Source organism: Lissotriton vulgaris, chromosome 8 (assembly GCF_964263255.1).
Source record: "Lissotriton vulgaris chromosome 8, aLisVul1.2, whole genome shotgun sequence".
Classification (NCBI taxonomy): domain Eukaryota; kingdom Metazoa; phylum Chordata; class Amphibia; order Caudata; family Salamandridae; genus Lissotriton; species Lissotriton vulgaris.
In genome coordinates, this window is record NC_141696.1 from 1,486,328,634 (window position 1) to 1,486,351,392 (window position 22,759).

The 22,759-nt window shown below is 44.4% G+C and overlaps 1 protein-coding gene across 2 annotated transcripts in view; it reads right to left on the reverse strand.

The window, feature by feature from the left end:
* LOC147698968 (uncharacterized) overlaps positions 1–22,759 on the reverse strand; it is an 82,526-nt gene that overhangs the window by 31,669 nt on the left and 28,098 nt on the right. For both annotated transcript variants that reach the window (XM_086935547.1, XM_086935548.1), the window contains exon 3: positions 9,520–9,972. In XM_086935547.1, the coding sequence (XP_086791673.1) occupies positions 9,520–9,972 (453 nt within the window). The remainder of the gene's footprint in view (positions 1–9,519; positions 9,973–22,759) is intronic.

Genomic DNA, 22,759 nt, shown 5'->3' on the forward strand with positions numbered 1-22,759 from the left:
ACCTCTTGATTGTGGTGGGTAGGACCTCATCCAGCCGTTACGGATACTGAGCCGGGGGGATTGGAGCTTCCCCCTGAACACACACAGGGACCTGAACTGTCAGCTACCGCGTCCTCACTAAAATAGAGGGACCCAAAGGAACGCCAGCTGACATTTGACAAGACCAAGTCCACTGGGGAGGGCTGCAGCCAGTTGATGGTGGAGGGGGATGGGGGGTGCTGAGCGGCCTTTGCTGCAGCACCGGCAGCAACCGTCGCCCTCATGTTGGAGCTTAGGGCGGGCTTCAAAGCCCTAGACAGCAGCATTGATACACTAGAAAAGCGTCTGGATGCGCTTGGACCACCACAAAAAGAGACTGGACACTGTGGAGATAAGGATCTCCGATCTGGAGGACCGGACTTCCCAGTCGACCAATAAAATATGCTGCATGGTAAAGCTTCTAAGACAATTGCAATGGAGAAAGAGGATTTGGAGGCAAGAATCAGGCGTAACAACATCTGCATCCTGGGGATCCCAGAATTCACGAACACTGGCTGCCTTGATCAGTTCGAGGAGCAGCTCTTGGCCGACCTGTTTTGCAGGGACTCCTTCAGAGCCACATTCGTGGTTGAGAGAGATCACCGCTCCCCTGGTCCGCGCTCCATCCCTGGCTGCCTGCCAAGACCACTCATTGCCCGCCTGTTAAATCTCAAAGACTAAGACACTGCCTTGCGAAAGGCTATAGAAAAAGGGCCACTCAAATGGCAAGGCTCATCTGTCTCTTTCTATCTTTATTTCCCTGCGAGCATCCAGGACGGCCACCGCAAGTTCACAGGTGTCAAGGTCACACTATGCAATATGGGCCTTCGCTATGGGATGGTGTACCCAGCCCGCCTGCAGGTAGTGGGCATACTGTGGTTTTTTGAAACTCCAACTCCAGTACAGGAATTTTGCTGCAAGTTTTCTGAAGCCCAAGTGGCACAATAGAAAGACTCCCCTCTAAGATCGCTATTTAAAGCAAAATCGGGTGCCAGTGTTGACCTTTTTTACACAGGCAAACATCTATGGTCTCAACCGGACTGTAGCTGGGCCATGTATTTGCTTTGGATTGGTTGTTGCATACTCTCATTATGATCCAGCTAACATTTAATGTCTTAGCATATGGAAAATTGCAAAATGTATCAGCAACTTATATTCCTCGTAGCGTTGCCAGCCCTCAAGTGTGTTTCACACATTACTGTTTAGGTATTATTTTATGCTGCATGTGTTCATAATTGTGGCAATGGTGTTGGGCTTTCCCCTTAGGAATGGTCACGGGGATTGGTGGGGTGTGGGAGATTAAATTCAGGTTGAGTTATGCATAGTTTCGCAAACACTTGCTTTTAAGGTTACTGTTGCTAAAACGCCGTCATTTCTAGAAACAACTATCTTTCCTTTCCCAGATCATCAATGACCACATATGTTAAGGTACACCCCTTTGCGGACCTAACACTAGCAACTTGAAATATATGAGGCTTAAAGAACACATGCAAGGGCAAGGAGGTGTTGCACTACTTGCAGAGACACCAGGTTGACATTGCCATTTTATAAGAAACACACCTGCCCTCCCACACAATTGCCCACTTTTGCATCCACATGGGGAGCTCATTGTTACTTTGCAGGCTACAGTACATATGCCTGGGGAGTCTCAATAATTATACATAAGCTAGTGTCATTCCAACTGTCCACAGTTCACAATGACACAGAGGGTCGCTACTGCTTAGTGACAGGCTGCCTGCTGGGGTACATCATACTCCTAATCAACATATATGCGCCAAAAAGAAGCAGCCTGGAATTCTCTCACAGTCTGCAAGTCTCGACTGAGTTGGTGAAAGCGGACTACAGCTGTTTGGGGGAGGTTTTAATCTGGTACTTGCCCCCAAATGTAATAGCACTGCAGACATCCCTGGTACTAAATCAAGATCCCGGTGTACTCTGCAGGAACTAAGCACAACACAATCTGGTGATGCCGGACGTTAACAGTGCCCTTATCAGCCTGCCTACACATTACTCAGCACAACTTAACACCTGGACCCACTAAGACTATTGGCTTCGTCTGCACACCATGACCCCATGGATCGACTCTATACAGCAACTCCCGCGAACCCGGTCAGATCGCTCCCCAGTACTTCTGGGCTATATACCAAGGGCTGGTGGGGTGGAGAGACAGTGGAGGACCCCCAGGTTGGCACACCAAGAAGAGTCATTCTGGACAGAACTCTGTACAGCAGTAGTGGAATTTTTCAAAATAAACAAAGGGTCAGTTTATATGAGGTGAGGGGGATCCTGAAAGGTCTGCGACGCACCCTCTTCCAAACTGAGAAACAGTAATCTGCGATTGATCAAGCCCAGGCAGCGCACAGGTTTCAGACACACCTCCATGGCCGCGCCTCCCTATCAGCGGACTTCCATAAGACAGCTGAAAAACGCATTTTCTAGGAAAACACGCAATAGTCAGGAAGTATGAGGAGGGAGAAAGACAGGTCATACAGTTGCCTGACAGCTGCAACCCCATAGGAGCCAATCTTCTATAACCAGAGGGAACCTATATCACAGACACACTGGGTATTCAGGACGGGGTACTTACCTACTACACAGACCTATACACCCCCTGGGTCACAGATGTGCAGCAGACAGAACACATTACTTAAAGGAGATAGCCATGGTGTGGCTTAGTTCTGCACACCAACAATTCCTTGGGGAACCCTTCACAGTTGAGGAGATAGTTCAAGCGATAGAGGCCATGGACTGTACAAAGGCGCCGGGTCTCAATGGGTTGTCAGGCATTTAGTATAAAGGCTATAAATACTTGCTAGCCCCACACCTCCTTGAACTGTATCGGGAGGCGTTAGAGAGTGGGGTCCTTCTTCCCACTCTCCATGAAGCAGTGATAAAACTGCTCCCCAAACCTGGAAAAGACCCGCAGCATTGCAGCTCATATAGGCCACTCTCCCTATTAAACTTTGACAAGATCTTGGCTAAAATGATAGCAAACAGACTTTTTCTCCCGCCAGACCAAATAATATCCCCAGCCCAATAAGGGTTTGTCCTGCACAGATCCACAGCTTTGAATCTACGCACGCTCTTTGCGGTTTTACATAGAATCTTCCCCACTGTGCACGCGGTAGTTGGGCTGTTGGAAGCTGAGAAAGCATCTGACTCACTGGAGTGGCCGTTCCTGCAAGCCAAATTGAGCAAAATGGGTCTCCGTCTGGCATTCACAACACTCATCATGCTGCTGAATACACTGCCCACAGCACCCATTCACTTGAATGGGACGCAGTTGCCCTACTACCCTCCCCCCCCCACCCCCCACCCCCGACACTGGAAACAAGGCAAGGGTGCCAGCTATCACCTATACTATTTATTATAGCCTTAGACCCCATGATACGCCACCTGCAGGAAAGGCACCTCCATAGAGGGCTACATTTTAAAAACGGACCACTCCTGCTCACACTTTATGCAGATGACATTATCCTCTATGTAAGGCACCCGAGTGATAACCTGGCGTCCATACTAAGGGAAACAATCCGATAAGGGCCCCGTCGAAGTTTAGGTAAGTCAGATATTTCCCCTGACAACAGTGTCGAGCAGCATTGATAGTGAATTCCTACTGGTGTGGTGCACATTAAAGTAGCTCTGGATAGATGTCCACAGAGATAAGTAGCAGATAATACGCCTCAGCAACTGACCTGGATAAATTGTCCACATAAGTCAAAAAAATGGCTGAAGCTTCCACTATCCATGGCTGGCCGTATGTATAGCCATTATTTAACTGGTGGTTTTGCCCTGGTTCTTGGAAATGTGTCATAACATCCTACTCCGCTAATATGTTTTACGCAACGCTTCGTACCACCTTCATATGCCTTTTCCGGGTGAAGACAGAGGGGGTGGGGTGGGGCGGGGGAGGGGCAAGCAGCCGAGAATTAGTTGGGGCACAATTACCCTACTGTACGAGCAAAGAAGGGGGAGGACGACCGGGGCATCGGGTCCCAACTTTTCGTCTGAACTATCTGGTGGCCCTGTGCAGCTTTGATCATCACTGGTACCACCCGCATGCCATACACTAGTCCGGACGCAGATCTGCTGCCCCTATACCACTGTTGTATATAAAGTGGTCCCAGTTGGAACAACATGCTAGACACACATAACAATTGTAAACAGTACAGATATTTCAAAAATCTATTTTGTAAACAGAATAGTATGAGTGATGTTCTTTAATATACATCCTCACATGCAAATCAATTGTCAGAATAATCAACAAATGGTAGACATATATATATATATATATATATATATAGTCTAGTCCGAATCGCAGGTTCTGCTCAGATGCTCAGGGACCCCTGCGATTGCATTGATTGCACACACGTGCCGACTAGATGCGGCCCGACTAACACCCCTGAAGTTTTTCCTGATACCTACCATCCCTCGAAATAACGCCCATGAGGCCTGGGTCGATCTTACGAAATTTAGGTTCATACGCTCTCCCTCTTCATTTGAGCCTTTTGGCCCACATTTCGCAACAGACGGTACCACACGACATTGCTGTGGTCTTTAGGTGCCCTTCTTCACCTTCCCACCTCCCCCACTTGTCCTGAAGAAGACCCCGCAGTAGGGCAGGATCTAGCCTACACCTTTGGGGTCGAAACGTCGACATACCTTCCTTGTCCTACCCTCCAAACAACAGAACATTTAGTGGCTGTGTTATTATACATGTGGGATAGGATTATCCAATGCACAATTTATTTATGACGATGTATATATGTCAATGTGGTACTGAATTTTGAATGCACATAAGACCACCTGTTACTGCTTCTCTAATTTGTCTTCTACTTCCACACTATCCCAAACACGGTCCTCTACCCACCTGTCCCCTTCTCTCCTATTGACACTGAGACTATATATATATATGTCTACCATTTGTTGATTATTCTGACAATTGATTTGCATGTGAGGATGTATATTAAAGAACATCACTCATACTATTCTGTTTACAAAATACATTTTTGAAATATCTGTACTGTTTACAATTGTTATGTGTGTCTAGCATGTTGTTCCAACTGGGACCACTTTATATACAACATTGATTACCCAGGTCCCAGGGCTATTGGGTTAACCCTTATTTTGTAACATGCCCCTATGCCACTGGCTGCATTGCTGCCGGCGGGACAGTCACGTGACCCCCATGACATCTAGACAGTGTCCACAACTAGCTGGGCCTTGGAAGTGGCTGATCTAGGTGACGGGAGGGCCTCTTATTATATTGATAGGCCCTCCCTCTGGCCACCAACCCTTGGCTCCCCACCACGCAAGAGGTTCTGGTGCACCGAACCCTCACCAGCTATTCTCTAACCACCACTGGAGACCTCTTTCCCGATGAACATGTATTTTCACGGAAGGAGCTTCCAAACTGTCTCTTTGATAGACCAGTTTGTGCTGCAGAGGTTGCAGGGGGCACTCGGAGCCCAGGTTCTCAGATATCACACAGAACTGGATGTCCCCCCCCCCCTTTTGCCAACCACCCCGTTCCACCCTCCTCGAAACTACTTATTATGGACACCGGTGGGAATAATTTAAAATCTAAACTTTACCAATCAAGCTTGGCTTTGCTTCCAACCAGAGATGCTGGGGTCCGTGCGGCCTGGGAACAGGATCTTGGTCACCCACTGACTGATCCCCAGTGGTATAAATGCTGTATACCGACAACTGTTCTCTCTTAAATCACAGTCACAAACTACTCCACTTCAAATTCCTCTGGTGGGCACTCACTACACCGGCTAAACAACATGGTATGGAAACCTACTGCTCCCGCGCCTGCAACAAAAGTCATTCTCCGTCAGCAGACTTTGCTATATGGTGCAGACCTGTGACAAGATAGCCTAGTACTGGGCGGGACATATCTGCCGAGCTGTCATGCGTGAGCCAAATCACACTTCCACCCTTGCCATTGATGGCGCTCCTGGGACTCATTCACGACATCCCTATTGCCTTGCGTCGTTTCATTGCGATCTCTTTCCTGCTTGCTAAAAAGGAAATTGCCATACAATGAGGGAAGCAGGGACCTGCACTCTCAAAACACATAGCTTAATAGCTTATTACACTGTAATACAAACAGTCAATTGTAGGCAAGCCTGCAGTCGCCTACATCAAGACCTCCCAACATATGGCAGCTGCTGCATGCTTACCTTCTCACGCTTGAAGATCCTGCCAGCTCACAACCCCAGCAAGGCAACTCTCTACCTATGACTATAGTAATAACACAGAGGGACTCTATGCGCAGCAAATACACATTGGGTGACCCCCCCCCCCCACCCAAACCCCCATCTGGAAGTCGTAGAGTCCGAACTCCTATAACGTTCGCATTATTGCACCTACCGGTGCTCATTGTAGGTCTGCCTGACTATGAAACGCATTGCTTATCCTATTGCTATCCCAGTAAAAAAATGAAAAAATTAAGCATATTTAATTTTAGTTTTAAAAAGCTGTAGACTATTCAAATGTATGGCCAATTAGGATTTTTTTCAGAAACATTATAAAGCAAATGTTCGTTTTTTAAAACTTGTACGTGTTTGTACATGTATTATTTATTATCACTTACCATGCACAGGAAGGTTATATATTCTCAATGCGCTTAATGAATTGGCTATGCAGGGAAGTTGGGCATATATATATTTTGTGTTGATGTAACTCCTAATATTTAATAGAAGGCTTTAAAAGGCCCTAAATTGTTTTAGCCTAGGGAAAATGGGGAAGCGAGACCCTGCCAACTCCTGTTATTTCTAAGTGCTATATAACAGTGGAGGTTAAAGGGAGGCGTTGCAGATAGTTTTTTTTTCACTTGCCATTACTAAATTCTTTCTGCATTTGCTTTAGGGCTAGAAATATCATACACCCTGCTTAATATGCAGAAACATTGCTACATTTCTGATATTGTAGAGGTTGTTGAACTCTGGGGGACCCATGAAATTGTCATTTGACTAACAAGGGTTCTTTCAGGATTTTTCAATTCTTCCATCGCCTCATTACGTGTATTATTGTACTTCATCTTACCATGACATGTTTTGTTGTAAATTGAGTAACAAGTGATTTGGATTTTTTACGACATTTTGGATCAAAATAAAAACTAGTCTGAATGAATAACTGTCTTTACGATTCACAAGGGAAGGAGAATATAATGCACCTCTTCACATATTTAATTTAATACTACATAATAATTACATATGCATGTTTTGAGACCAAAGTTATTAATGTTGATGCAGACATAAAAATCTTAATACTTTATGTCCGATACATGGAGTATAAATGCCTTCATATAGTATAACATAATCTTCTCAATATTGTTTTCTATTGGAATGTCGGTGCTCTGGAATCTAAGTCCTACAGATAAATATGCAACCGTACTATTTTTGTGTCATAATAATAAGTTTCAACTGGAAGCAAACATTCAGTGTAAGGACATGGGTTACTTTTGTTATGGGTGTTTACTTTTCTCAAAACGACTACCACCAAATTCACTATTTAAACACGGTGCCCAGGCAGTAAACTTTTGAAATTCTGAAGCAAAAAACCTTGAACACGTTTGCCTAAAGACAATCCTATCTATAACTTGAAAATACATAGAAGTATAATCTGCTCTGACATAAGCCACTTTTACTTAACACTCGTGTATCTAAAGGTGAGTTTCAATATTTTCAGTAACAGAAAGATTTTACCTTTGGGTCAAAGTAGAGGAGTACATGCCAACTTCCCTTGGACTAGGTCAATGAGGATGCAAAAGACTACTTCTCGGTGCTGCATCTCAAATTTACAAATGCCAGCTCAACAATCATGAGTTTGTGACCTAAACTGCTGTAAGAGGTAAAGCTCTAGAATTGTCAACAGCACCAGAAAGAAATCTAGTACAGAATTATTTAAACTTATTACATTGTGTGACAATAAATGTTTTTATCAGATTCTAAAATCTGCCTCAAACCCGAGTCCGATTCAAGTCATTACCAAAGTGTCACGAAGCTTACATTTGTGCAATAATTTGGAGGAGAAACTTAAGGAGTTTCTCATTCTCTCCTCGATCTACGTTTCAGCAATGAATATCAATCAGGACAATATTAAATATCATATGTGGTCCTAGCGCAACGCCCTGAGATTACGGAGTTCAAAACTGCACATTTTATCCCTTCAATAAATAACAGGCCCAAACCTGCACACATTTACCACCATCTTAGTGCAGTTAGTTGTACGTGGGGGCAATCGGGAGGCACATTCTGCAAGTGGTGTGGGATAGAGAGGGCAGGTTGAGGCCATGCAGTTTTGGAGCGCAGCGATGCCGGGCTTACAGACCCGAAGCTCCGTTTTAAAGTCCTGGTTTGGTATATCGGCCCAGAATTATTAAGTTCAAAATTTGCAGAAACACATGATCCTGGCCCAGAATCACTGGAAAACGTAGAATGGCCTGGAACAGTAAACTCCCCATCCCTCCCTAGTGATAATGCTCAGAGACACTCGCAATAAGGCCCCCCCCCCCCATCTATAATACTATAATTGCATGTGCGCAAGTTGGGAGGGTATGGTGATTTTAGGGGAAGTGGGCAATCCTTTGTCTGGCTTTTTTCTTAACTGAATGCCAACTAGCTGTGGCTCTGCATCCTTTCACCCCATTTGTGGGTGCCCTGCTTTGAGGGATTCTACAAAGATCAACACTTGTTAACATGAACTCTACCACTCTAGCTGCTCTGATCTTTTGCTTATTGGATTGATTACTACCAATAGTTTAAAATTAGAGGCAAGCAATGAACTATGGCATTCTATTTGATACTTAATTCAAGCATCAAATGGCTAAGGCATAAGAGATGGGGAAACCCCAAAATAAAATTGGTGGAGGGAGAAGATGGTTTCTCCTTTGGATTACATTTTGGCAGGCAGGCAGGCAGGCAGGCACACACACACACACACACACACACACACACACACACCCACACACACACACACACACACACACACACACACACACACACACACACACACGCAGGCACACATGCAGGCACACACACACACACACACACGCAGGCACACACACAAAGTTCAAGTGCAATCATACTTTTCTTTTCATGGTAGAAATATACACATGGCACACCACTGAATGTGGCAATTATTATGCACCTACTGGGAAGCACACCCGAACTTTGATGTTAAATCCAAGAACATAGGAAAATTAATGAAAACTTAGATGTAAGCCTACTTGTGAAAGTTCAAGATGTTCTTAGTGGACTGGGTCCAATGCCTATTAAGGTAAAGCTGTTAATACTTCAATTCTATGGTCTGGTCAGGGTCTGCTCGGCAAAAGAAACCTGGGAACAGTACATCGTGAAATTTTTAGCATCAGCACAACCCATTAATGTGTCTATAATTGACTTAAATAGAAGGTATATTTAGTAAAGCAAACTTGCCCAGGATCCAACTTATTAGGTATAATAAATTAAACGATTAACATAACTGCATACTTACAATGTGCAGAGAATCTTCTGGCTCAGTCTTGATTGCTTCTGTGCAAATTAAGCTCTGCTGAGGAAAGGGAGGACTGCTTTTGTCGACTACTGAGACCACCTTCTTCTGAAAGTCGGTGCAGCGAAGGTGATGTTGGCTGTTCTCGTGTTCCTCTATTCGCTGGTGAACATGTTTCCATCTTTTCATCCCATAGATGAACGGGCACTTTCTTCCAATTTTGCTAAATACCAAGCAAACCGAACAAAACATAGCTTTTTGGACTTGAGAATAACTTAACCAGCTGCGCCTACTCCCATCTTTTCGCCAAAAGGCTAATCTTCCATTAAATGGCAGGCCCGTGGAAGGTTGAATTGGATGATGCTGGAAAAACTGGCAGAGTTGATCAGCTCTTGGGCGTTCGAAAAACTTTTCAAGGGTCTGTGGATCATTCTTCACTTGGCTACCGTCCAGATCCTGCGTTAGAGGCATAGGGAGCAGAAAAGTAGGAGTGTTACAACAGGCAAATTGTAATGCAGACCTAAATCCAATGTGGACACATCAATGAGGTCATTGTGATGCCATATGTGTGTAATAAGAGAAGGACTAGGGGTGTTTAGGGTTTAAGGACTTAACAATAAACACATTTTTGGATGCCTGGGTTTACATCATTGCTTACATATGTTTTAGGTTAATAGAAAATACCATTGGTGCCACTGGGATTGTGTGGCAAGGAAAATTCAAATTATGCTGTTCTTTGTGAAAGTAAGATCTAATTAGGAGTCAATATCTAGCTATAACATTTTAAGACGTACATGCATGAACATACAATATTTTTTAACATATTTCTTTACAGAGTTTTTCTCATGCATATACATTCCTCAAGCAAGAATACAAGAACTATTACATATAACTAACATGACTGTGTTCATGAGCTCCTTCCCGTCCTGACAATATACCTTTAGGTTGTAGACTTATCCAGTAGTGGTTTTCCCCTCCCATTGGGAATTATGTGCATTACAAGGGGTAGTTGTAGAAGCAAATACCATATGTATAACCTTACGTTATCTATGGATTTTCTATTTTGCAGACCCCTAGGTGGGTTTCCATCCCATTTCTAACTCCGTATTGTGTTAACCCTTCCAGTCTCCCCGTCCCTCCAGTATGTGAATGTAGATGAGTGATATCCTTTTCCATTCCATCCTCTAAAACGCAGTAAGCAGAGCTGCCCACGTTTCCAGATCCTTTATTACCTTGTAGTCTTTGGGACACCAGAATGTGAATCTCCTCAGCTACTGCCCATTCCATCATGTCCTGTATCCAAAATGCTACTAGTGGCCCTCGTTCCCAACCATCCAATTGCAATCCGTCGTTTTGGTAACAACAGAGCTAAATGCGTGAATTTTAAGTGCATCTTCCCCGGTTTCGTCTTTTTGAGCATACCCAATACACAATGCCGCTGAGTGCGCTCTAGAAGAAGCTTTGTCATTCCTTGGATTCCAAGCACCACCTGCAGCGGAAACAACTGTACTATAGGACAATTCCAAGCCAGATGTAGGAAGCCCGCATTCTCCTGTCCACATTGCTGGCAGGACGCGGTGCAACCAGGATGTACCCTGCTGAGCTTAATGGGGTAGGAGGTAAACATGATGGACATGGTTAAAATGTATTAATTTAAATCTAGTGTTGACAGACGTCCCCTTGACCAGATCGCATGTTGCACCCCAATCTGAGCCAGTGAGTTCTCCTTCAAGATCAATGCTCCAGGCGGCTCTCACCGCCATATCCCTCCTGGGCCTGTCAGCCTTTATGGCCCTATACAGTAGGGATATCAGGCGTCTACCTTCTCCTATACTGATCATGGTCTTCAGTGTTTCTGCACAGGGTGGTGAACTGGGGAACCCCATCCACCCTGGCTATTTTGGCTAATTTTTTATACTTCATATAATGCCCCTCTCCCACCAAGAACATCTCTCTGGTCTCCTGAAACTATATGAAGTGTTCCGCAGGATATAGGTTGCCCAACAGTCTGCATCCTTCCATCTGCCATTGTATTATGGACATGCTACTTGTGATATCACGAAATGGCTTCAAGACCCATATCTCCAGATCTCAGGAGAAGGGGGCCTGTCGTATGACCCTTACAACCACCCGTTCCCACACATGGGCGGCGTGTCACACCAAGAATAGGTATTCACCCCAGACCTAGGTACCATGTGACTGTGTGTTGTAGGTGTGCAGCATAGTAGTGTAATTCTATGTCTGGAAGTCCCAGTCCCTCATCCTCCGGATCCCAATTCAAAGTAACCTGAGCTACTCTACTTCTCAGTCCTGCCCATACCAGCGCGATCAGTAAGCTGTTAAACATCTGTAAAGACTCTTGGGACAGTTTGCATAGGGAGTTTTGAACTAAAGACAAAGACATCTGGGCAAAAGAATAAATCATCTTTGTGAGAATTAACATAAAAAGGATAGCACTGTTTTAAAACCAAACATTGGAAGTGTAAAACTTTCTGCCTTGGCAAGCCTGAAATATATATTTTTTCAAGCATATGAAATAGTTTTTAAAAGCAATAAAAAGGACAAATGAAACAGCCTACAGGCAGCCAAGTAAAGTTATAACACAATCCAGATCAAAAATAAAAATTCTAGCAAAGTCTGGCCCACCAACACAGGACTACAATTTAAGTGAATTTGCACACACAACATGCAGAAGTTGGTCACCCACAATGAACATAAGTAGTGGCAGAGGTATGCTGAGCCATAGCTCCAGGACGCAGTGGACAAAAGCATAATGTGAATACCTGAACAGGACAATGGATGAAGAGGACCGACACAAAGTCCCTGCATGTTTAGATACATGTATATATTTTTATAATTACACTTTTGGAAGACGGACGGACGGGGAGACACACACACACACACACACACACACACACACACACACACACACACACACACACACACACACACACACACACACACACACACACACACACACACACACACACACACACACACACACACACACACACACACACACACACACACACACACACACACACACACACACACACACACACACACACACACACACACACACACACACACACACACACACACACACACACACACACACACACACACACACACACACACACACACTTAAAGAAGATCATTTTAATATTTATATCTTTCCACAGATAGGTTTTTGTAACCCACTTACAATGCTGCATGCAGAACACAAAATCGTTTACACATCTCTAATAAAGGAGAAAAAAAAGTTACCCCTCTTTATGCTGTGCATCAAATCTTTGTTAAAACTTGTCTGCTGGAGGTTAAAGTTTGGTTAATTCTTTGTTTATACAGCATGAATTGCAAAATCTGCATTTTTTAACAAAAGAACAAAATCTAACACAGAACGGGAATGGGACATTATTTATGCAAAGTTTCGCTAAAGCATTTTAATCATTAAAACCGCAGACAATCGAGAGATGAAATAATTTGAGATTCTTCTCAAAAGAGAATACCTTTGTTAAATAAATACTGCTATGTGAATATCAGAAAGTAAATATGAACTGGCATCAAACTTTAGGCAAGTTTTTGCCAGGAATGATTTGTTCTTTTTTAACTGTACTGGATTTAGGGTAGTACATAGGTATATCAATGTTTATGATCCAACAGCTTTTAAGGTAGATCTATTCTGGATACATGAGGAAATATTTACATTTGTCAAATACTCCAATCAATTAAGGCTTCAAACTCAGTGCTGCATTTGCAATTAAGGTTAGAAAGGGGCTGTGGCCTTAATCTTAACTGTTCTACTAAATCATCCTGCATCCTGGTAAATGGACTGGGGGATCATTTGGTAGTTTAATCGTTTTAACTTGGACCACAATTTTCTTCCATCGCCAGCATGTTCCACGTCCGCCACACATGACTGAACCTGGCAGGTGCTGGATTACAAATAACATAGAGGCTTAGTGCTAAACGAGCCTTTTTCAGATTTGGAAAAGAAGCCCTTTGGCCAATCCACCAGGATCCACAGACCAACAGGGTATCAACCCCTCCTAGGTTAAATTTAGATATCTTAGATGCCTGAATACGGCAGCAGTCAACCAGGGAATGGTGACTAGTTAGCTTCTGCAAACTATCAGGGGATGCACCACATTGCAAAAGCAATGTTCTTAGTAACTTTTGATATGTTTTTGCTGCACAGATTTTTTGTTGTTAAAATCAGCAGAACTCCTGTTCTTACCTGATCAGCACTTCAATAAACTGAGCAGCAAGAAACACAAATACTAACGCAGTGATATCAAGGGATAAGAGTGCAGAGTACAAGTTCAGTCCCTGTGCCTCTTAGTGACTCAAAACAAGTGTTGCACTTACTCTTGAAGGTATTTTATTCTGGCCCTTATTTTTTCAACTAATCCATTGCTATACTGTGCTTAGCTTTTCTGTGTGGCATTCAGTTATTGATTGAACTGCTCAAACTGATAGTTTGAGGTTGCTGTGTGACATCCATTCAGTTACTCCCTTAGGGCAAGCATTTAAATCGTTGGATGTCTGTCGGGATTCTGGGGTAAGAGCAAGGATCAATGTATGAGACGAGATCCAAGCCGTGTGCCTGCACAATTGGAAAGGGGCGACCATTCGGTCCCCCCGAACGTATGGCGGAGTACCACGATCCCCCCGGGAAGCCATCTTGGGCGGGAGGCGAGTCTCGGCTGGTATGCCCGAAGCGGCGTAGCCGGGGCGCGCCTTTTTCCCGCCCTGGAGTGGGCTGGCCTAGACACTGACGCGGCCGGCCACGCCCTTGGGGCAGGCAGGGGCGGGTTTACGCCCGCCCTGAAGACGGATAAAAGGAGCAACAAGCCAAGGAAGCATCCTCTTGTTCCTGTGCTCTGAAGCTGCACCACCTCGCTGCACGTGAGCTCGAGACGGAACGAAGAGCCAATTTTGACCCACCCACCAGCCCCTGAGGACAGCAAGTGGTTTTGAATAAAGTTTGATGTGTTAATTCTAATTTTGTTTGCAGGTTCGGATTATTATCGTGAGAACTTTGAATATGCAATAAAGAATGGTCAATTTGTGGTATGTTTTGCAAATAAAGTAATCCTGCTCTAGTGTTGATCAGTAAGCATGCTTTTAATAAAGTTATTGTTGTTACTGTCTTTTAAGTTAGTCATTTAGTTTAGAATTGTCGTATTTATTTTGGTCGGGCGGTAAGGTCATGATCGGTGAGCACTAATTGGAAGATCCCTATGAGTGGGCGTCACCCATTACGGATGGGAGCGCTCAAGGTATTGAAAATTGTGCTGCAGTACAAACTTAAATAACACTTTTCCAATAATATTTTCAATGTCTTTAATTGGGAGCAGACTGGACTCCAGGAGAGAAACTGCATTGCGTGGAGCATGTTGCATTCTTGATTCCTGCAGTTCTGGTCTTGTGCTTCAACGTGGCCGTTGCATTCAATACTGTGATCGTTCTATGTTTACTGGGATTCTGGGGGCACAATTGTCACATGTTTCATCTATTATACATTTGCATCATTGTAGTAAATCAAATTTTGCCCCACAAGGTTTCAAGCGGACTCAAACTTTACCAAGCTTCTTTGTGTCCTAATCAAAAGCTTGATGATCCTCGGCCACCAGAGTCTAGAAGATGCACAGGTTTATCTTCGGATTTCCTCAACCAATAACGACTTACAGCTTAACCAAACTATGGAAACCGGGATGATTTCACATTATATGAACTCGATCCTTTAAGTAGGGAAGTTTCTCCATAGTCTCATTTAATACTCAATGTTAGTTTAATCCTAATTTAGCTCTTTTATCGTTTAGAAAGATCAGAGCTAAATCCTTGCGTTTCAACTTTGATAAAGGACTTCATCTTCAAACAGAAATTACTGCGACAGTTAACAGTGCATGCTTTAAATGGAGACTTCTTTGGTGATCAGTTAGTTTATCCCAGATCAAGACCGCAAGACTCTTGTTCCATTTTGTGTGGTCTTGGATGGACTTTGGTAACTCTTTTTGACCGGACTTCTCCAAATGCATCTCGTCACCTGAATGCAATGTTTTATGCAATAGCATGCTTCGTCAAAAAGACAAAAAAACAAAATGTGATCAAAAAGGTGTGATCATACTATATACATATTAACACTCCAATGGCTTTCTTTGGAAGCCCAACCACTCTCCAAAGTTTAACACACCATCACGCTAGGGAACCTCGCTTTCGAAGCTTAAAGCATAAGGCGGACTCCGATCTGTACATAGTACGGAAACACTTCTCTTAGACTCTCCAGCTTTCAAAAGGTACTTTTCTGGCTGTGTGACGACAGTCTGGAATTCTCTCCACTCAAACCTTTGCACCATGGCCTCCCTATGAACTTTCAAGAAGGAGCTGAGACTACTTCTCTTCCAAAGGTATCTCCTGCCTGCCACCAGCTAAATTCATTTCTTAGACACTCGCTCAATCATGAATACAATATCCCCTTTTATTTTCCCCAAATTACTGATCACAGCTACTACCTTCCCGATTTCTTCTTTGCGGACAATCTGGCCTCCCATCCCAGTTTTCATTTGATCTATGCCTTATAAATGGTTTCAGTTATTTGTATTCTTTCCCTTCTGCAATTTAACCAATCGATTTGCATATACTGTTTTCTCCATGACTGTATTCGCCCTGTTCATTTTGTAACTTTTGTTCTTTCTCTTATGGATTTGTAATCAATAGGTAGACTGTTTTTTTTTTAACACCTTGGCTGCTATGGGTTTTCCCGCTGGGTGCTAAAATATCAAGATCCCCATTATTCATGACAAAGCCAGCTCGTCATAAGCACAGGGCAGGTAACACCCATGACGAGTTGGCTTTGTCATCAGCACTGAAGGGGTTAAAGAAAAGATTTTGATAAAATGGCACAACTCAGGCCTGTTCAGACACCCATGTTCCAGTCTTCTTCAAGCTTTGACATTTAAAAAAATAAGCCTTCCATCAAAATAACTTCTAGGCTAGTTTAACATAACATTCTCTTTCATCTACATAACTCTTTGTATAAATATCAATAATCTTCAGAACTCATTCCATGTAGGTCCTCAGAACTACCCTGGACATCCTCATTATCTGTGCGAGACCATGGCCTAGCTGTACAAATACTCTCTGCTACCTGGCAGGCCCTCGGCTCACCTGCTTCCCACAGTCTGGGTTCCTTTAAATGGTTTATTGCAGAGTTGATGAGGTTTTCACATTATCAAAGCGAACAGTTAGGTGGAAATGTACACTTGTCCCCTCGACAACTTTTTTTTAAAGCGCTCAATCAACATTTGGAAAATGCAGGACTGTAACCTCTGTGGGGTATCTGGGTACTGGGGATGCCGTGTCTGTCAAACAGCCATGTCTTGAGTCTCTTCCTGAAGTCTGCTGAGAAGGGTGATGTTCGGAGGTGGACGGGCAGGTAGTTCCAGGTCTTGGCAGCGATGTAGGAGAAGAAGCGGCCCCCGCTGCAATAGATACGCAAGCTGTGGGTGAAGGAGTGTGAGGAGGAATGCAGGTGTCTGGATGGTCGATGGAATTTCAGTCCATGGTTGATGTAGGCTGGTCCTGGATCATGGAGGGCTTTGTGGGCATGCTGAGCCGGCATCTCTTCTGGATGGGGAGCCAGTTGAGGTTTCTGAGGTGAGGGGTGATGTGTGACCGTTTGGTGAGAGTCAGGATGAGTCTGGCTGCAGTGTTCTGTATGGTTTGGAGCCTTCGGAGGAGATGGGTGGAGATGCCGGGGTAGAGTGTGTTGCTGAAGTTGAGGCGGCATGTGACGAGTGCCAGGGTGATGGTATTCCTGGTGTTGATAGGGATCCATTAAGAAGAATCTGCAAAGCATGCAGAGAGTGTGGAAGCGACTGATTTCACTTCTCCTCATGGTCAGCCTGCCTTCGAGGATGAGCCTTAGGTTGTGTGCATGGTTGGTGAAGGAGTTGGTCCAAGTTCCTCTGGCCACCAGCTATGATCCCAGGCGGTGGTGGTGTTCCTGAAGATCAGTACTTCTGTCATGCTGAAGGTCGTATAATTAAACTTCCAAAAACGGTTCCAATGCCAGCCCTGGAACCAGCCACCCCAACTGTGGCAGCACCAGCACCAATTTGGCAGCAGTGTCAATGTCCCGGCTGATTGCACTAGTCTGGAATTCTCTGAGTGCTACGGTGCTCGGAGTCCCACAAACCAGCGCTGTGTTCCCCTGCGGCTGTTGGCTCCCATCCAGTTGGCTATGTTGGTCATGGTGTTGGAGAAGCTGGTTTTGGCGCTGGTGGGGTCCTCGGTGAGTGAGAGGATGAGTTGAAGGTCTGCTTAGGAGATTATGTTGAGGCTGTGGTATCGGACGGCATCTGCGAGGGGGTCATGTAGGCTTTGAATAATGTGGGGCTGAGTGATGATCTTTGGGTTAAGCCACAAATGATAAGGGTGATTGGGTGCGGAGGTAAAAGGAGGTAGCTGGATTCTAGGTATGTGTCCTGTAAGAAAGGAGGTGATCCTCTTGATGGCGTCTTGCTGTATGCCCATGTTCAGAGAATGTAGAATCCTCTCTCTGATGGGATATACATGTCAGTAAAGACCAACACTCCCTTTATTATTTCTGAGCATATTTTTGACTGCCTTTAACATTAATCCTAACAGATTCACACACGTCTTTCAAAACTTGAGACCAATGTATTATTATACATGGAAGAAATATCACAAAACAGATTAAGGAATGTGCACAGTATCTACACCACAGTTTCTCTCAGTGAACACGCTTTATTACCATGAATACAACTACAGTGGGCTAACTAGCTCAGTGGTAGGGCCTAAATCATTATTAGAAAATCAATGAACAAGATCATACTTGAACAAATCTGCAAATAAAGTAGTAAAAAAATTCGAACAAACAGACACATACTGGAAGAAAAAAAATAGTCAGAAAAAGTCTTAGTCATGTAATAAAATAAATACGGCAGAGAAATAATAAATCTGAGCATCAAAGCGATGACACAAAGTGAGGAAACCATGTTAAGATTAAGATTGATTGGAAACCAATCAAGGACTTTGAAAAGTTAACAAGAAAAAAAACATTTTACAAAATAATTCTGATGCTTTTAGCCCTATAGGTGCGGATGTCGGCCAATGGCTGACAACTGACACCAGGGAGGGCTGAAAAGGATCCCATGGAGCAAGCATCTGAGTCTCCCTCATTTTTCATTTTTGTTAAGGGCGGGCTGGGGGTAAGCCCACTAGGCTTCCTGGGGGTTCAGTCCTCATGGCATCAGACTAGACAAACATTATCTTTCTTTTTTAAAAGAGGTTTTTCCCCTTGAGGAATGTAAAAATACTGTGTCCCAGGATCATGATAAACCCCTAGGGGAACCACACGATTCCCCAAAAAAGTTAAGCAATGTGGGAGGCGGGTAGACCTCCTTTGGGGAGGGGAAAGAAGGATAGAAAGATACATTTTTAAATGTGTGTTCTCGACTACGGGGCAGATTCTGACCCCCAGGAGAAAACAAACTTTAAAAGAAAATATATATGCCACATGTCTACCATCTGCAGATTATGCAGTAGATGGTAGATTTGTGTGGCATATGCAGTAAATAGTAATGGATTTGGCAACATGTTTGCACGCAGGGGAAGGACCTGTTCAAAGGTTTATCAGTTCTGTCAGTTGCTTATAAACTAATGAAGTCATACTATTAAAAAAAGATGCAGCTTTTGGTGCATAATTTGGCATTTCATTCTGCATTGTTTAGTGAACCCCATTTCATAATTTGGTGCTTTTGTGCTGCATAATTCCATTGACCCAAGTGATAGCACTGCGAGTTTCACAAGGAGCACACCTGCACAAAAAGTTGCAGGGGCTACTATGTAACTGTGAGCTTCTTGAGATCAAAGGGAGAGAAGTAGCTTTATAAAAGTAAATTACTTTTATCCTGGCAAATGCCCAGCTGATCCACCAAAAATAAAGTTTTGTGTAAGCCATGATAAGAGTATGCTGTGGTATTGAGTATGTGTCAAGGTGAAGTATACGGTGTCTTTTTTTTAAATGTCTTTGAAGAACCGGTAGATTAACAAAAGAAGATCCCAATGACTTATTTGGAACAATACTTCTACATAGGACAGTGTTTAGAAGGATGGTTTGGCCAGTAGAAGAGATGTCGTCTCAGTGAATGACTGCTGCCCAGCCCTTTGCTTTGGGTTCTGGAGGAAAGCTCTGAGGCAGGGTCAGAGATAGCAGATACTGAGACAGCAACTGAGAGAGAGGAAAATGGAGCAGAATCTGGAAGTGATTTTTCAGTTAGAGTTCCATCCAACAACTCCTCTTCCAGCAATTCTGAGGGACATGATGGCAGCCGTGCTGTCCCTTCGCAAGCACAGTCTGTGCAGCTGGGCGACCGTGCAGTGGCAAGAACAGAGTGAGTGCTCTCTTGGGAGCCCCCCTATTTAGTTCAGCCCCAAATTCTGCCCTTTACTGGTGTTGCTGAATGTAAAGTTGATGCCACCAGTGTTCAGCCAATTGACTACCTCCTTTTCTTTTTGGATGTGGACTTCCTTTTTTAATTGGTTTTTTTTTAAACAATTATTTTTCGTAAAAACAAAAAACACAACCAAAACCTCATGTTAGCACTTTCTATCAAGCAGTTTACCACAACAGTATACCCAATAGCCTCTCTAGATTAACCCCTACATCCATCCTAACTGTCCCTCACAGACAAAGGAAAAGCACATTGGCCGCATGGCCTTCTGCGCTGGTCCGGCACAGTCCCAACTGGTCAGCACACCTCAACCCAGACAGTGGACTGCGGGAAGGGTTCTCTGCATGTTTCAATACACAGGGCAGCCCATTTCAAATTGTTGGCTTGGTCTAGGAATACTCTTGCATGTGTAGGTGTGACCTCTTTCTCTCTGAGCGACTAACTTAAGACAATGCTTCACACCCTTAATCAGTTATGAAGCTTTTCAAGAGCCAAGATGATGATTGCTTTTTAAAGATTACAGTGGTGATAATGAGGTGATGCGGTCTCTGTGTAACAAATAATAGTATTACCAACAAGTAATTGATAGTGGCCCAGTGAACACGCCTAAGACCCCACAAGGAATCTGCATTAGATACTAACCTAATATAGTTTTTTTTTCACCATACGTAGGTAACCCCAAAAAAATAGAAGGGCCCATATTCAGGTGATCGCATTATGCTGCATTGATGTGCACGGAATGCATGAGGAGAAAGGCAGTGACACACATATGCAGTCCCGAAGAAGGCTCCAGATCCACACGGGCTCTGTGCGAGAGCCGAAACATTTTGGCATAAATCAGGTGTGATAGAGAAATGAATGCTCATTTAGAACCCTTTTCTTGTTTTTAAATACGCCCATGGTACCCCAGTAATAAATAGTCATTCTTTTTTAGTATACCTAGAGGCATTTTTTAAGACTCTTGTTCAAATGAATCCCTGCTTTATCCAGAAAGATACCTTACATAAGAATTCCCATTGGTGGTGGAGTCCGCTATGGTGGTACCTACCTGTCAGGTGCCCCACAAGTCTTACCTTTGCTTGTGGTGCAATTCCGCAGAGACGACAAGAGCACCCGTCCCTGTACCCACCTGAATCTCGTGGAAGGAAAACCCCAGCAGGGATGAGATGGACGCAGGGATGGGAGCCAGGGTGTAGGGTAAGGAAAGCGTGGAGCTGGCGGGGCGTTCTGGAAACCAAGAAAGAGCAAAATTATAGACCCAAAAAGAAACCTCCCCCCACATACACACACAGACCAGGTAATAGTCTGTGGACTCACCAATGCTTCCAGGAAGGCAGGACCTCAGATGGGTTCAGCTCTGAGGATGAAAGGCGAGGGCAAGACGCTCCTGCGCGTTATCCCTGAGTTCAAACTAAAGAAAGCGCTCCTGCGCTTATCCACAAAAGCTATAACAAAAGAAAGCGCTCCTGCGCGTTGCACCCCAGTGTACACAAAAGTAGTCACTCAACCCAAGAAAGCTGGCTAAGCCGTTTCCCTTTTTATGCGCTCCTGCGCGGTGGGAAACTGATAATGAAGTCTGTAGCCTGTTCAGGAGCAGTCCTGGAAGAAACCAGGTGAAGTTTCACTAAGCGCTCCTAACTAGCGCTGTCTCCTGATGCCGAGTTGCGCTCCAGCGCGGCTTGTCCCCCGTAGAGACGTGCAGGTCAGAGACAGCGGGACTTCTGCAAAGTGCCTGGAATCCGAAGCACCCATCCGGCGGGAAACGCGATGTTTAAGCGTTTTCCCCCGGAAGTGCTTCTGTGCTCTGTAGCCCGGGACTAGACCGGGTACTCGACTTCCGGCCGGAAGTGAGTATTTCGGCCGCCCGCGTGTGTATGTGGGAGAATGGCCGGCCGTGGCAATGCCGCGAACCGTGACACTACCAGGGTGTGGATAGGGGCCGATGATGAAGCATGCCACTATTAAGTGGGTGAGGGGGTCTACTCCTAAATCTTTGGTTTTCACAGTAGGACCTCTAAGCGGTTTCCCTGTTGTAGAAAGGTGGAATCTGACTAAATGGTAACCCCCACTTTTTGCCTGGTGTTTTGCTGGTTTTCGACTTAGTTGGACTAGGATCCTGCTATTCAGGGCTCCAGTCCATCTGCTTTCTCTATAAAATGGATTCCATGTGCTTTAGGTACATCCCAGATTGGTTACTGGGTTACCCTTGTGAGTCCCTATATATGGTACCTTAGGTACCCAGGGCATAGGTACCCCAGAGGGCTACCAGGGGCTGAAGCATGTATTATGCCACCCCTGGTTAGTCTTCCAAATTGGCACCACAGTTCTGCACTTGCAGCCTGGGTATGGTGGTGTAAGCACCCCTTACTTAGATATATTATACCTATATCTACCTTTACATATAGACACATATTAACCTATATGTCACTCCTATGGCAGGCTTTGACAATTCTGAAGGCAGAGTGCTTGGTTTTGTGTGAGAGGATGCCCTAGCGTGAGCTAAGCCCCTCTGCAGCTTTCGGAACCATCTCCTTATAGCTGTTCTATGATATAGCCATACCATATACTCTTCAGTGCATTATAATCCTCGCGGTGAATGCTAACTTTGGGTTGGCTTTATCAAAACATTTCGTGTTTGGTGTCAAACATTTTGGAAATACTACCCCCCCACCGAACAAGTTGTGCCGGCGGGGGTAGAGTTCCACCCTTCTAGAGGGAAAAGACATGCACACACTGGTACACCCGGTTAAAGTTAAACAGAG